The following is a 17,862-nucleotide window of genomic DNA, read 5'->3' on the forward strand; positions in this document are numbered from 1 at the left end:
TCATAACCTTCCTGTAACATCAGTCATAATCCACATGTAGCGCCTGTCACACTCTACCTGTAACACCTGTCATATTTCATCTACAACACCTGCCATAATCCCAGTGATACAGCAGTACATAACCTCTAAAAATAGTCATGTTCTACACACAAAGCTAGCCGTGCAGTACTCAGAAGACCAGCCATATTGTAACCATACTACTACCAGTCTTGCTGTGTACATAACACTAGATATTAACCCAGGGATGTTCTGGGTTAACTATTGTTAAACTCTTCTAGCATCTACGTGTTTAGTGTACATATATATTGCTTTTGAATGTCTGTGTATACGTATATTTGGTTGACGCTTATCATAAAATAAACGTGCTGCCGTAAATATACGTTACTCAAAATGTTTGAAATACATAAAAAAATATAAAAAAACACGTCACACAACGCCTACCTAAATCTTAAAATAGTACCATCAAACTTGAGCATTGCATATTAGCCAGTTCGTCTTTTAAATATGATACACAGCATGATGAAATCACAAGCACGTGAGCAGATAATGCAATCTGACATATATTATGCCACGTATCGCACACACGTATCTCTGGCAGTTTTAAAATCACCTAAAATAGAATGCAAGGTGTAAGATATCTTGAGTTTAAACGCAAGATAACGGACAATATGTACATTCACACGCATGCCCATATATATATATACATACAATATATATATATATATGTACATATATAATAATGAATTTAATATTTTCCCCTCATTCCAAAGGTGGTATTCTTCTCTTCCGCAGGGTTTTAAAGAACGACGTACTTCATATGCCTGTGTAGTCTGGTGTGATACCAAAAGCATATCAACTCACAAACACAAGCAACTCAGAACTACATAGGCATTACCTGGCACATAGGATCATTAACTGTAAGGACGGTCTGTCATGTCGACGACGACGGTGATCCGTTACCCTGGGGACTGTGACGTTGCTTACCCCGAAGTGTTCACGGTTCCCCCACCACAACCAACTCAAACAAAGCCGGGTCAACTCTCTAAAGCTCAAGTGGATCACTTCTTTGACAAGGTAAATGTTTGGTGTACTGTGTGAAACATAAACATCTAACAAGAGAATTTATTATTCTACAAATATTTTGTGAATATAATAGCAAGGCTATATGAAAAACTTCATAGTTAAAAATTAAAAGTTAGATCCTTTTTCTTTAAACAATAATTAAAACGTTCAAATTCGCTTCGTTTGTTTTTCAATGAAAAGTTCAAGATGATTCTTAGTATTTGAATAAGATTCAGTTTGATCAGTTCTTTATGAGGTGAATTCAACAAAATACTAAACTGCGTCTTAAATGTTAATTGTTTTACGTTGTTCTCGAAGTTTGTGAGTCAATAATGAAGCTGCAACTATCTGGATAACAACTTCTTGCTTATTGAGTGACGCTTTGATCTTGATTCTTTTACTGTTATCTGGCCAAGATATATGGAAGAATCTACAATGAAACGTGAACGTGTCCCGACGGGTGTGCATGCGTGTACCTTCACGTGTGTGTCTCCGTTTATATGCTGGCCCACCCAGTTAAAAGCAGTCTGTTGAACATAGATACCGCCACTAATTTATCTACCTGTAACCATGGTGACGTGCTCACTTCTAATTTGTGACTGATGTAAATAGGCAATGGCCACGTTAATATTAGAGTTTTCAACTGATTGCGAGCGTTTGTCTTACAAAATTAGCCTGTTGGGTAACGTCTCTGAATTCGACCTTCATGATAAACTGGATGTGTATTTTGGCGCTTTGACCCTTCGCTAACACCTTAACGGTTTTTCCGTGTTTATTTTACCTCTGCTTCGGTCAGTTCGCATTTCACACATGAGCATTCTGGCAAATTTGGTGTGATCAGCAGTCAGTCTGAATGTATCTCCGACAAAATATCAACTGTTGCTTATCACTTGTACCCAACTGTATTTCTTGTTTTGTTGACGAGCTAGTTTCCCCTCTGTTTTTCCTAAGAGTTCAAGGCAATTTTTGGGTGATCAACTCATGCTTATATACTTCATCAAGTATACATTAGGGGCTGGAAATATTTCCTTGCAAGTAGATCTTTCCATGAACACAACAGTTAATCGTGCGATCTGTTCTTTAGCATATTTATGTGCTACTTTATTTGCTAGAGTAGACGGGATCTCAGATATAATGATGATGTTCTTCACATTGTGCGTTACTACAGGGCTACCTGATAGTGGAGAAGTTCTTCTCCAAGGAGGAACTGGATCCTTGCAGAGAAGCCATAGAGGAGTTAGTTGAGGACCTCGCTCAGAAGTTGTACCGATGTGGAAAGATAAAAAGTATGTTATATTTACAGAGGTAACTGTAACATTCAAAATGTTCATATGTCCATCTAGAAAAAGCTAGCTCAACAAAGTTACAAAATATACCCACTCTGGATTTTTGTCAAGCTTTTTTTTTTTAATAGACAACATGAACACTTACATTTATGGTATTACAATTTTTTTGAAAATTCTTTTGTTGTTCAGTATATGTACATGAATATAGTTATAACATGAACACGTGTCTCATTTCAGATTTATACAAGGACAAAGGATTGTTCGAGCGCCTGTCGTTTATTGAAAAAGAGTTTCCCGGTGCCAACATAATCTTACATAAGGCAGGCACCCTTCCCCCGGTACGTAGACATACAGTCAATAAAACATCTTTGTGTAACGTAATAAAGATGTTAAAACGTCCTGTAGATGAATTGCCATGTCTGTAGTCAGAATATCGAAGACTGCAGAAATTCATAATTTATTATGCATATCTCTTGCATTGTAGGCATTCCGTGCAGTTTGGAGCAATGACCGACTCTTGAATTTGGTTGAGCAACTAGTTGGACCAAAAATAGCTGGACATCCAGTATGGAACCTGCGGACTAAAACTCCCCAGAACAATGCATCTACAGTTCCCTGGCATCAAGGTAAGTGGAGGCCTCCTTTAACTATGCATCATTTTTATAATGCTTTGGTATATGAAATAGGGTTAGCCTCGAGGTTACAACGTTTCCACGTCACACCAAAGACCCGGTTCGATTCTCCGCATGGGTACAATGTATAAAGCCCATTAAAGTAATACTGCTGGAATACTGCTAAATGCGAAGTAAAAGTAAGCTCACCTACTCAAGACCCGTAGAGATCCGGGTTAGAATTGATCTTCAGTAACCCATGCTTGTCGTGAGAGGTGAATAACGAGTGGCCAGACTTACTTACTTGGTTGATACATGCGTATTCTAACTGCTAAGATCGATGTTCATATTGTTGATCACTGGATTGTCTGGTCCAGACTCGATTATTTTTACACCGCTGCCATATATCGGGAATATTGCTGGGCGCGGCTTAAAACAAAGCTCACTCAATCATTTTTGATATTACATGTAAGTTGTTTCTTTCAGACTGTGGCTACCTTGACAACGACTCTTACAAAGTCCTGCAACCAACGGCTTGGATTCCTCTTTTAGATGCCAATGCTAAAAATGGATGTATGGAGGTGAGTAAGCATTCCAATGACATTACGTAATGATACATTCATGGACTTTTAAGCTCTTATACTGTTAGATGTATTCTCTATACATGTTATAGTTTGGCAGTTTTATTGGAAATCCTGAATGCAGTGGTTACAACCCGTGGAGTGTTAGTTGAAAACCAGTTCTCGTGGTTTACCCAAAAATATCCAAAAACATATCCACGAAGCTCAAGAAGGTGGTCTCGGTTATATGGCAAGATTTCCACAGTTTCTTTAAAAGAAGAATATCTCAGGGCTCCTTTTGATTTTTAATAACGAACTTTTTTTCCTGTAAAATGTGTTCATTTCAGACACTTGTCACGATAGATTTCTTTACATTCAGACACTCTTATTATTTTCATTTAATTTTTTATGTTCACTTCGCTGGAACCTTTCTGGAACTTCGCAGAAGCATTGTACCAATCGATAATTCTTAGTAATCTGGCAGCTTACTTTATAGCCTGAGCTAAACTTGAAACTTAAGCAAACCGTCTCACCAACCTAAATAGATTCCTATTGACTATTCTGTGTACCAAACTCTCTCAACTGCAGTACAGATGTCAGTTACTTTATAGTACATGCATATATTTGTCAATAAGGAAGCGCACAACATTAAGGAAAACAATTGATTACACCTATTCTCAACTTGAATGACAGTTCCTGCTTGGGAAGAGTGTAAACATCTACATCAAGACGTTGGTAATGAAACAAACTGGAGGTTTGTCGTTAAGCTGTACGTTTTCATGAAGTTCTAGAAGTCCAGTCAAACAATTGCGTAAAATAATTCAATTCCCAGATCGTATCCGGTGGTCATCGACCAGGTCGCATCTGCCGTCACACCTGCTGCTGGGCGGACACGTGGTATGTGGAACTTCCGGAAGAGGAGATGGTCAAAACTCTTGGTGAGACATGAATTCTACAGCATTGTATTTTGATTGGATGGGAACTACTAGTAAGTAATTTAGGTATGCCATGTTCAAGGGTTGCAATAATATTGTATTATCTCAACATTAAAACATCCATATGTATTATACCATTAAGTTTAGTATATTGTATTTATGAATATTGAATGTTGTATGCATTTACCACAGCACCAATGATATATATGTCAACACGTATGTTATATTTGTATCCTCGACTGGTCTTTTACTTAATACTCACATAATATGGACGTAAGGAAGCCTTTGATATGGTCATGAGTATCGGCGATGTCCATCTCAGAATTAATATACATTAGGTGTTCAATACTTGAATAATATCATTTATTTGTCATGAATTTGTCATGAATTGTTCCAGGTGTGGATCTAGACAAAGACATTAAGCTCTGTCCTGTTCCCTATGGTGGAATGCTTCTAATTAACAACATGATTCCACACAGAAGGTACAAATTAATATACTGCTTATAGTGTCATTAAAAGAACGTTAAAATGACTTTGCCAACTCCCTTCACATAGTAAGCTGCGACCGGATTACAAAGCATTGTTCTCGTGGTAAGATGATTGTCCAGACTGTTATTTCAGTCAGCTCCATCCGTACTACAAAGCACTGTTCTCATAGCAAGCTGATTGTCGGGGATGTTATTTAAGCCTGTAATCCGTAACAGAGAGAGTCCGCATCATGTAATGATACATTTTAAGAACAGTTTTGCCGGGACTCAGAGGTCAGTCGGGTTATGGAGATGACCGGAGTATACAGCGACTTAACTTGAGAGAACCCACTGTATTTATGACTGTTCCCCTTTTGCCATGTTCATTCAGTCTACCGAACATTTCCAACGAGATTCGGTGGAGCTTGGACCTCCGTTGGCAGGATCCTTCTAAACCTGTCGGCTTTTTTGGCTTGAAGGAGGGAATCCTGATGAGAGATCCATCCAAACCGAACTACAAGATTGACTGGAGCCCATTTATATCAGTGGACAGAAATGCCACTTACAAAGAGGCGTGCAATAAGGACAAGGAGGTAGCGTCATGTTGGCCAGCTTCGAAGAAGCCAATGAACCCAAATAAATTTTCATCTCAAACGTTTGAACTGACATTAGTTATTTTTGAGTATTCTATTACTAAGGGCAGTAAAGAGTTGCCTTGTTATATTATTGTCTGATGTGTTATGATAAAATGACACATTATAAAGAGGAAACCGTTAACAAAGTTATATATCTTAAGGGATTTACCCGTAAAATGGAATTGTGAAATTAATACAGTAGGATATAAAAAAAGTTAATATATGTTGCAGGAAGATGAGCTGGACACGACGGTCCAGGGTCCACACATGCTGAAGTGGGAGATGACTCATCAGAACCGCCATACGGCCAAAGTGGACAAGGACACACCTTTCTCAAATTGGCACAAGGCATGACATAGAACTTGACATCATCAGAAATGACAGGCTTATGTATGAATGCTAGGCTGAAAGGATTACACGTGTAAAAATACAAATATACGATATTTACATGCCAGGCAAGGAGGCTTACACATGTGGAAATACTGATTATATACGATATTTGAATATAAAGTTGCATGACTTTGTTAAATCAGCTGCACAATTTCATGACATATCAATTTGTAAGATGGCATATTACTCTCAGATGAGCTATTTAGAATGCATACATATCTAAAGGTTAAACAAACATGAAATGGTCACTCGATGATCATGCAACGAGGAGAGTGAAACAGGTATTGTCTTGATCACATTCATCTCAGCGATGACATATTTTGAAATGGTTCGTGATGTTTTGTTAAAATCCAGCTTCGATGTGTATACTTCGAAATTCTGTAACTTAGATTGTGCGTGAAATACTGATTCTATGACTCAGCCAAATAAAGAATAGAACTTTTCCATATTTCTTCTCGATTCCACCCTTTGTGATGATTCAATCTCACCAATGAACACAATCTGGAGAAACTGTGTCTTCTCGGTGCTAAGCTATCAGCGTGACACAGCAGTGATAGGCACATGTTTCTACTGGGATATCATTGTGCTGAGTAATACTGGCCAGTATTTTAACACAACACATATACCTCCAGTTCACCACAAGTTGTGTACTCTGTTTGAGACGTTATTGACTCGTTTATTCAAAACAGTGTATGAACAGTTTACGAATCAAACTTTCCTTAAGGTTGCTTTTCTTTAAATGATGGTTTGGTATGTTGCAAAAATTCAAGATGAGGTCTTCATCGGTCTTAGATTTGATATGCTGACTTCGTTTTAGCCGAATTCCAAATGAAATAACAAAATGCATGTGAAACACTCGACTACATATACAATTACGCAATCATTCATAGTTTGGTCCCACCTATCAACCAAACAACCAATCAAAATTAAACTCACTCACTCGCTTACTTACTGACACATGTCTATTCATGTCACTGACAACGGAAGTTGCTTCTGAACGTAGAGAGGAGTGTTCGTTCTTGTAAAATCTAACAGTTTAGTTTTATGCCGCTTTTAGCAATATTCCAGCAATATCACGGCGGGGCACACCAGAAAATGGGCTTCACACATTGCAACCTTGTGGGGAATCGAACCTGGGTCTCCGGCGTGACGAACGAAAGCTTTAACCACTAGGCTACCCCATCGCCCCGTAAAATCTAACAAACATCAGTCGGTCGGTCAAATATACAAGGAACGTTTCTCACTCACCCAATTCACTCTCGTAAAATAACACATGGACCCTTCAAGCTTGTTTACACTAAGATTATTGTTATTTTTTTATATATTTCAGTTGTAACGCAATATACGCAATATGTTTCACAAACGTGTCTAAGAATTAAATATTTAGATACAATTTGCTTTATTCTTTGTTCGGATACTTTGTATCATAGAATAAAACACTATATTCTAATCTCGAAGTCTGACCCGTTTTCGCAAGATGGTAGTGTCACATATTCACAGAAAAAATCCCTAGTTATCTTGTGTCGTAAAGGTTGGCTATAACGCTTTTCGCCCTTCATAGTCAGGTGTTTATATTCACATATGTGTGTAGTTTATGTCCTTAGGATAAAGTTTCCTACCTGGGTGCAATAAGAACGTAAACATACAGGATACGGAGAAAATGGAGCCGTCAAAAATCGAGAAAACGGCCACCTCTCACGAGAAAACGGCCCATAAACCTAGAGAAAACAGCCTCTGTAATTTGAAGATTCACGTTTGTTTCTGAAATATGACCTTAACCCTTTTCTGGTGTGGTTTAGGATGCTTCATTAGTCTGGGTGATAGAAATATTGGCCTCGATGGCGGAAAGGACCGAGTCATACCGCAGAGAGTGCTTGACATCTTATATTTAGGGCATAATGAGGACAGGTCGGCCTTGTGCCAGGTCTCCATACTGGACTGCGGCAGATATCTCAATAGATAAGCACTACAGAACACTGGCTGCTTTCACACAACAACCTTAACTGAGGTTAACCTTAACTCACATTCCTTAACATTGCACTAAGGTTGCGTAAGTCTAAGGTAACCTTAGTGCAATGTTATAGAATGGTAACCTTAGTGCAATGTTAAAGGGTGGGAGTTAAGGTCTACTTTAGTTAAAGCTGCTTTGTAAAAGGAGCTCCAGTTATTAGTGTGAACCTGCAAGTGCAGTTTGCTCAGGTTGTAAATATACATTGTCTGTTTACAATTTAAAATAGTCACCATAACTTTGCCATAGGCAAATCCACAACAGAATGGTATGCAACACTCATGATAAGATTAGCTTCACTCCTTATATAAGAGAAATATCTTGTTTACTGTAGAGGAATTGTTAAAGTCACTGATGCGCCTATAAAATACAGACCAACCCAGCTGTAGCCTCTCCTCTGTGTCCCGAGACTTCGGCTTTGCCATGGAGTTGGCGAGGTGTTCATTGTAAATATTGCCATCTTCATGTATTCATCCAGTTCATTCCAGTTCAAGTATTGAACTCAAGATACAAATTATATCGGGAATATCAAGTCCTATCAAGTCAAGAGAATCAGCTTACCTTGATCACAACTGTCTGTATTCGTTTACAGTGTTAAGGTTGTTGACACTGACCTGCGCATACATTATTGTCTTAGAATTATGGGAGAGAAGATGAATATACAAGGATTGGAACTTTGTGATATTACTTGAAATAACCATGTTAAGGTAATACGTTGACACAAAACTAAATAAACGTACAAATATATGTATGTTTAAAGGATTGTAATGAAATATTCATGCACACCACGTTGCCACTGTTTCTGTTAATGATGGAGCAACCGGTGTAGGAAGAATATGACGTTGACATAAAAGGTAGACGTTGGATGAACATATATCAACACGCCTTTCGCAATTGTAACGAAAACGGCGAAAAAAACCCACGAAACTTTCGAATAAAACTGAAATATGAAAGTAATCGGTTACCCTTATATCCTCTATTTAAAAAATTGACAAAAAGGCAGAGTTGCGTTTCTTTTGCTGTTCAGTATAATTAAACAATTCCATCGTGATCATGAAACACTACAGTCAGTGGCCCAAATATTAGGACACCTTTTGTTATTTATTCGAAAATGATGAAAATAAAAGGTCAAGTTGAATTAATTTCAAACTGGTAGGAACTTTGAAATTTACGTGTCACAACTGGGTCTCTTTCTTGCTGAATAGGGGCAGAGGAGTAGCCGAAGATCCGGGTTCGATTCCCAACATGAGTACAATGTGTGAAGCCCAATTCTGGTGCCCCTCGCCGTGATATTGCTGGAAGATTGCTAATAGAGGCGTAAGACCAAACTCTTGATGAATGTGTGTGTTCTGACGTTTACAGTGTGCTTTCTGTAACCGAGAGCATGACTATATCTGTAGGAATCCACACATAAAGCTAACTCTGTCATCTTGAGGGGTGATGAACACAATAAGAAACATGTAAATAAACGTTATGCAAATATGTTCAGACGAACAGTTTACAGTTGATGATTATATTTCTCTTACAATGAAGAACCCTACGCTCAGACAGACAGACTACTACTCACACAACACTCAGTGTCAGATGGATTGCTGACAACTCTCACCAAATATCAACTGTGCTCCAACACAGAGATGTTTATACATTGAATTTGCAGCATATCTGTCGTGATTTGTTTCGTGGTTACATACCTAATGTCCGGTGCATCAATCAGTTGTTGGATGAAGCATCTCGACCTTCAGTTTAACGATTAAGTTACAAAAAACAGACTAAGTAAAGTGCTGAACAACTTTCTCTTGAAACTTTCAACTTGAATCAATATAGACCGTCTTCATAGAACAGCGATGATACCTTGTAGGAAGTTAGCGTCTCCGCAAACATTTGTTTTTCTGTAAAACCCTCGTGTTTTTTTCTTTTCTCTTTGATACAGGGATGTGTTTTTTTATTTAACAAAATTGAAATTTTATTGATTCTAGCTATGTGTAAACGTGTCCCCTAAGCGCCCGCAGACTGCCCACATGAGATGCTGTCAGTCCAAAAATCCACATGTAAATGACGCATAAGTCTTGGATAAATACATATTTGATTTTTTGTCCTCTCTGTTTGAGCCGGATGTTTTGAGCCGGTGGGATCATTCCATACGTGCTGTGAGTGTTGTAACAATATAATCATTTGAAGTTTTTCGTCATTGCCTGAGGTTTTGGGTGGCCTAAAGTTTAACCCGTTCAGTGGTAACACTGAAGACTTTGTTCGATCTCTGGCCTATGTACATGTAAACCTATACTCTGAAAAAAATAGGGGAACTGTACTCTCAATGTAATGTACGATTGTCGAAATTGGAAGATATATCGGATTGAATCAATGTTGATACAATAATAATGGATGTTTTTAGAATGCATCACCACATGGATTTCATTCAAAGCAAAGCTGTTCGTTCAGTTATCCCCCTTGTTAGGTGTCTGGAGTATGACATGAAAATTTCAGCTTTACAATACAATCAGGTTTCAGAGTGAGATTTGTCCCTGAAAACCCTGACCATGCACAGATGCAAGAAAATTACCGGAGAAATGGTCTACATTGATTTATCGACCTGCCTGAAAATGTCAAGATGCATAATGACACCCCATACACGTGTAGGAGCCTCCCACGTTGTGCACGTGCTTCCCATGCATTGCGTTTGCGTGTGGTGATAACGTGAAATGATGCTGCATACACAAGATGAATGTCATTGTAACGTTCCTCAATGGGTTTTTTTTCTACCACACTTCAACGTTCAGGTTCAGGTTCCCAAACGTTTTTTGAAGAGTATATTTGCAACATCCTCACTGTGACACTTGTTGCATACTGGCAGTTTTTTCGGTTATCATAAACATATCTTCCACGATTCCATCGTGCGACTATCAGATGTGTGTATTTAGGAGTCACCCATATATTCATCCTATATTTTTGTAATTATTGTTGAAATTCTTTAAATGGCTTCATTAGACTATTTCAAGAAGTTTCCCCATACAGTCACAATAAATATTTGACCGTAAGTCTCGTCTTTTAAATGCTAAACGTATTTAAATTTTTTTAAGGCTTTGTGTAAGGTACGTATGGTCTGTGTGAGTTATTAAAACACGCGTGAAATTACTTTTATTTAAGAAGCAAAATGCTTCTGACCATAGACCCAAGTCTATATGAGAACTGTTTCTCATGTGAAATCACTATGCCATATTGGCCTTGACTGTCAGTTCTTGCATTACGAGGCATTTTGTTAATTTATGCATATGAATCGGAACTTCCTCTTGATTTTGCGAAAAGAATACACAATTTGGCCAAAGATTAAACGTTGACTTCAGGTATAGTATTTAATTCATTACAGTCAAATATGCAGTTCTGCTAATTTATCGACTTCCACTAGAAATAGCAGATAACATAACATTGTGGGGTGCGATAGCGTTCGAGATTACTGTAGCGCAGAGACGTAAAAGGGTGTGCGAATGTGTGTATGTGCGTGTGTGTCAGTACACCAGGAACCTGCCATAATTTAATGTCTTTCGGCAGCACAGCCGCATTCGAACCTACTGATATCATTCGTAGCTGATATCACTCCTTCGTTTACAGTCCTTGACACATGCTGACCATCACAATTTTGAGTATTTTTTTCATTTTAACCGGACGTAAATCATATCTTCGTATCAGTGATAAAACACGCGTTCACCGGTCAAAAGATGTAAACCGGGCAAGAGGTGTAAACAGGGAATAAATCCAAGGGAATCAACTTTGCATGTGCATAGCTAATTGTCTTTCCTGAGGCGACTTTGCCAGCCGTGCACCCTACCAATGACAGGGTAGACACATGGAACTAACGACTGATTCCGACATGGATGTGATAATAGTAAGCATAAAGAAACTGAAAGAAGGTAAACGTCACGGAACGACTATGATAAACAGTAGGTTTCATCTGTCAAAAGACTCAAAAGCAAAGTTAAAAAGTACTTATAACATTTTTTATCCTGATTTGGGATCACACTGCATCCTTGTCCTTTACTGCACCAGAAGCATAACATTTGTCGTGTGTATGAACCATTTGTAATGCTGGGGGAATGTTATATAATGCAAAATAAATTCAAACTCTTTGTAAAATCCTACATGCCGTTTAAAATCAATAAAGGATGTTTGGAGGATTAGAAATACGATCGGGCGCATTCTATTCCAAGCATCCTAAATATGTACTTGCGCTAAACATGCTAATTGTCTGTTAATGTAATTGTTTGCTTGATCCCTCGACTACACCGGATAATGGAGCGCGGTATTTGGCCTGGTCAACTCTCCAAACAGTTGCAATCACAGGTAAATTTGCAACCCAACTGTTGATTGAAACCTTCAACAGTCCGCGCCTGTAGGAGCAATCACTTTCTTGCCAATATATAAACACAACATAATTACAATATTCTATTACACCCGCTGTATATTAGCTCTTCATTTCCTGCTTCTCAACATGATGTGTGACAGTCCCAGTCAGAGACGCGTTCAGTTTTTCATTCATATTCCTGTGTGCGAAATGTGTCTGGTTTGGCTATTCGTTACTCTGATATCTATATATTTGCTTCATTTCACTGTCACGATATCCAGGCAAGTCTTCCTCGCTTGTATTCTGGACAGTGTTAGCTTGTCTTTTATTTATCACCTTGTTGTCATTAACATCTTTGAAATACAGTACTGGGCAAAGTAAGCATACACATGACAATTCTATTTGACCACCAAAGGTCTGGGAACATAGCTACAATGTATGCATCAAACACACAACCATTCAAAAATTATTTCTTTGGCTTTTCAGTCAACGGGGAAAACAGATTTGCTGACTTCCTGTTTTTGGAAATGTCTTGAAATCCATCTGTAATGTAAGTAAATGAAGATTACGCATAGTTACGTTGGAGAAATACAAGATAGATCAGTGTGGTGAATGTGATTGTTGTGTTTTTCTGTTGCACCTCACCGTGCACTTCCGACACAGCGGACCTACACGTGTACCCTTGGTAACTTTCGTTTCTGAACACCAATGTAAAAAAAATACAAGTTTGTGGATCAGCTTAACCTGAAGCCAAACCAGAGTGTTACCACTCCATGTGAAACATTACAAGAGGAAGGTAATGTTGTAACATTACGATGGACGTTAAAACCCTCTGACATCGTGTCCAGTGAGATACACATCGTGCCCCATATTATGTTGAATACATTAATTCATCTAAAATATTGCTGACTCTACATGGATGTGGAAATGGATTTTCCACACCGGTCGCCGCCATTTGGTCGGATAGATAAAACGTCAATTCTATAGTCTGTGTGTAGTGAAAACGTAATGAGGCACGTCACATTCAACACAGTGCTGAAACGAATAAATTTACCTTGAACATTAAATCTCAGACACTTATTCAAATTATGACAAATGTTGTTTGACAAACGATCTTAGTTTCAAAATCGCTATTATTGGTTTGTATTACAAGGGGGTATGCACATTAAACGAAACCGCGAGAACAAGTGTGCGGTTTCTCTAAGTCAACGCTCATCATGTACCCACGTGCAATTGTTTCACTGTTCCAACTACTGCATGTAGTGAAACGTCTTCGGTACATTTTCACTGTAAACAGACTATGGCGTGAAGTGTACTGTAGCGAAAAAAGTATCTAGGACGTGTCATATAGCATTTTATTAAAAACATTCATCAGATGTACAAAAATATTTACAAACAGTATTTACAATGATTATAATTACATGCACACTTCAGTACCAGTTCCTCGTTGAATGATAGACTTAAACAACCGAATATTAACATTTGCCTGCAAACGTTCATGTAAATACAATAACAATGAAAATGAGGCGCTCCTGTGGTGTACTGATCTGTGTTGAGATGTGACAAACCCAGAAATACCCTATTTTATTGCAGATATTCTGAAGCATGTTAAGATGAAAATGAGATTACGTGGACGATGATAAGTAAATACATAAGCTAATACTGTTGTAAACTAGGAAAATTTTACATTGCGATAATTATGTATAAATACATTGAACACGTACAAGCGCATGGAAGTCGTCACATTTCACAATATATGCTTATATAGTGCATGCGCCGGATACATCAGATCCACATGGCTACCTCAATCTGTTGGTCAGGGGAAATCCAGTTTGGAACTAGTTTTTGTCACGTGACGAGACAATGAATTCATACAGCCTGGTGACTTAAGTGACTAACCGAGACTTAACAAAAACAAAAGTGTTTCTGACCGTGTTTAGAAAAATGTTCACAAATGTGTCTTTAAAACTGGTATCATTGTTACACGAACTATATTTATGTGGATGTATTTGGCAGTACAATGAGAAGTCACATATCACTCCGCCAGTCTTTCCCAAAGTAGTGAAAAATCCAAGTGGGCCCGAATGACATGAGTTTACATAAGCTATGTTTCGTGATGTGTGTATTTAACTCACATCTGTGAAGTCTGTGAATTGTATTTAGCAAATTGTCTTGCAAAATGACAATATATTTATGGATGTGGCAAATGGTTAACTTTATGAACAAATACAAAATGATTTCATGGCACGAGTATAGCCGTAACGACATGAAACAAATACACTCATACCAAAGTCAGCAACCATATGTGACAATGTTCTGCTAGGCCATTTCAGAAAAAATGTGCACATTATAACATGGACTACACGGAATTGTATTGCAAGCGTGTTAACAAAATACCTACAAGTTTCAACAGGTGTGACAACATTTGTGAAGATACAATATATAAACACACCGGTATGGTCCCATAAGTACCTTCCGCACATATATGTACCAACAACCACTGAGTTTAGTATCAAAATAAGATTATTTCTAAACTCAGTCAAGGATACTGTCCATGACTGTACCTGGCCAGCACAATGGTCATCATGCACACATCATACCAATATCAGCTAGACGAATAGCACATCGCTGTTTAGAAATGAAAGTAGAAATCGTCATTCAGATCTGCTGCTGTGACAATATAATTTGCCGGTAAATGTCTTCGGAAAGTACTCACTGCACTGCAGCGACCATGACTCGGGCAACATTCACTGACGTCGCCAAGGTCAACGTCGTCGTAACCAGTAGTGGTGGAGTTAAAGTAGCAGGATGATGTAGCCTGACTGTTTGGCATGCCATACATCATTCCTCCCCATGCGGAATACCCTGGAGCAAAACCATGAATGAACTTCTTCTGACGGTGACGTCGTATGCAGATGGCGACGGTGACGAACAGGAGGGTTGCAGCCAGACTTCCTGCCACGTAGGTCCACAGGAGGGTGAGAAATGGCGTTTGTGAGTGACGAGAGCGACCCAGAGTCTTTGATTCCTTCTCTGTAATCTCTAACTGACAGTCCCGTCCCAGAGGTACCTCCTCATCCGACAACACAGTTAGACACACCTCATACTCTAAGCCTGGCATCAGATCAGCGAATATGTATCTCTCCGTCTCGAGGGGAACGACGACATCCCTTTCTTCATAGGAATCATTTGTACGACGGACAACAATTCTGTATCCCCCGACCGTATGCTTGCTGCTGCAGTTCCACATGGCGGAGAGGACCTTTGACACAGATCCATCAAGAGCAAGGTTCACCTCAGTACCTAGTAGATCAACTGGAAGCATAGGCGAGGGTACAACATCGGTTGCTATGGGAAGCATGGTGCGAGTAAATTCGTCCACGGTCCAGTCACACGTCTGATTCTGAGCACGTGGACCGGAACAGGTGAGCTGAGACAGAGCGAGATGACGAAATGGCTTCTTTGCATGTCTGGGAGGGGCAACACATTTCCAGTCACTGACAGATCTCTGGAACTCCTGATAATGCATTTTCAACCAGTTGTGTAGCCAGCCTAGACGACAGTCACAGACTAGAGGGTTGAGCCCAAGACGAATGTCGACAAGACGGTGGAACCCATCAAATGTGCACTTCGATATGCTCGATATGTTGTTATTTTGGAAGTTTATAAACTGGAGTGTGAGCTGCAGACCATCAAATGTGTTGTCGTCAATAGATGAAAGTCGATTGTTCGAAATATCTATCTTCTGAAGCGACTGCATCTGCTTAAATAATCCTTTGGGTATTTTTATGATATTGTTGGAATTCAACGATAATCTTTTCAGACTCGTGAGATTTGTCAAAGAAGATAGATCTTCATCGGATATGCTGGAATTTTGTATACTTAGTTCTTCCAAACCACGTTCAAGACCCCTGAAGGTGAAAGGCTTAAGTCGCTTGTACATTTTGACCTTGTTCAGGTAAAGCTGCTTCAAGACGACATGTTTAGCAAAAGCTCCATTTTCAATTTCCCTTATTGGATTTCCACTCAGTTTTAAAGTTCTTAAATACTTGCTTGTCCCCAACAGTGAATCTGACTTGATTAGAGCGATCTTATTGTCCTGTAAATCTAAGTCAACAAGGAGCTCGAGTTTCATAAAAGCACCATCGGCAACCTTAGTCAAGTTGTTCTTTGCAAGATTTAGCTCTCTTAAATTTCGGAGAGATTTAAGCGAATACAAAGCCTTGTTCTTTATCTGGTTCTTTTCAAGTCTAAGAAACTCAAGTGAGTAGTCGAGTGTCTTGAAAGCGTTGCGATCTATGCTGGCTATTGCGTTTGAGAATAGGTCAATATGGCGCAGGTGAAGCAAATGGTCAAATGCGTTACTGCCCAAGACCCTGATGTCATTACCGGAGAGAATCAGCTTCCTAAGGTCATATAGCTTGGATATTTCTCTCAAATGCTGGTACTTGAGATTGTTTCCGGTCAGATCGAGAACCTGCAAGTTCCTTAAAATACCGATTCCCCCAGCTTCAATGTCATTGATGCGACACGAGATGAGATGAAGTTCTTTCAGCTGCGTCAATCTGGCAAAGGTATCTCGTCGAAGTTTTGGCACCCGACAACCAACTATTCTGAGCTTCGTAAGTTGGACCAGGGGTTCCAACGCCTTTATTGGAAGACCTTCCATGGCATACACCTGCATGTCCAGTTCTTCAAGAACATTCTCAAGGCCACTAAATGCTCCATCGTCCACCTTGGTTACAATGTTGTCAGTTAAGTCAATGGACTGTATATTCAGCCCTCGAAACGAGTTGTCTGGAAGGAACCGGATGCTGTTTTTGCGCAAAGAGAGTTCTTTGATTCTGCCGTCGAAGGACAGGAACTTGGGAAGTTCAGTAAGGTAGAGGTAACGACAGTTTATAACAAGCTCACCATCCCTCGGCTCACAAAGGCAGGGGTAAGCTGGGCAGTATACAAACCCATGTTCCCGGGCCACAGAAGTTGACACAACGGCCAGAGCAAGGGACAACACGGTGATCATGACGAGGTCTGCAAGTACAAATATATTATGAAAATGCAGATAGATATGGTAACAAGAGTATATAAGAGTTCATAAAAAGCATAAAAATGAGAATAGTGATTCCTATACGGCAACACTATTCCTGATATAATTTTCCATTTCTGTTGTTAAAGAAAAATACTGTTTGGCTTATATTCTTTGCTGGAAAATGAATATAGCGACATTGTAAACGTTTTAACATTTTTTTCGACGAAAGCCTTTTCTGGTCAACATTAAAATAAATAAAACACACTAAAAAGGATTCAAGAATACGGCTTATGAGACCAAAGGTAAAAGACACAAAAAAGACAAGCCCGAAAGTAAACAAAAAGAAAACAACAACAATAAATCAAACTGTTTCCTTGTTTTCTTGTACGTTCAGTATTTTTCAACTCGGAATTATGTCAGGGAACTATAACATAAGACAAACAGACATGCCTAATAAACACGGACGTATACAAATAGTAAGTTAAGATTGATAACATTAATATTCTCATGCTAGATATGACCTGCAAACAAAGATGAGTGTTA

General features: G+C 38.9%; 2 protein-coding genes across 2 annotated transcripts; one reads left to right on the forward strand and one right to left on the reverse strand.

The window, feature by feature from the left end:
* Positions 1-731: 731 nt before the first annotated feature.
* On the forward strand, positions 732-6,387 carry LOC137294973 (phytanoyl-CoA dioxygenase domain-containing protein 1-like). The gene is made up of 9 exons (XM_067826207.1): positions 732-1,074; positions 2,231-2,348; positions 2,586-2,686; positions 2,833-2,974; positions 3,446-3,540; positions 4,352-4,457; positions 4,852-4,936; positions 5,313-5,514; positions 5,788-6,387. Exons 1-9 carry the CDS (start codon positions 934-936, stop codon positions 5,908-5,910), a joined length of 1,113 nt encoding a protein of 370 aa, XP_067682308.1. The 5' UTR covers positions 732-933; the 3' UTR covers positions 5,911-6,387.
* An 8,535-nt stretch (positions 6,388-14,922) lies between these two features.
* Positions 14,923-17,313, reverse strand: LOC137294972 (platelet glycoprotein V-like). The gene has a single exon (XM_067826206.1). It carries the CDS (start codon positions 17,311-17,313, stop codon positions 14,923-14,925), a length of 2,391 nt encoding a protein of 796 aa, XP_067682307.1.
* Positions 17,314-17,862: the final 549 nt, after the last annotated feature.

Source organism: Haliotis asinina, chromosome 8 (assembly GCF_037392515.1).
Source record: "Haliotis asinina isolate JCU_RB_2024 chromosome 8, JCU_Hal_asi_v2, whole genome shotgun sequence".
NCBI lineage: Eukaryota > Metazoa > Mollusca > Gastropoda > Lepetellida > Haliotidae > Haliotis > Haliotis asinina.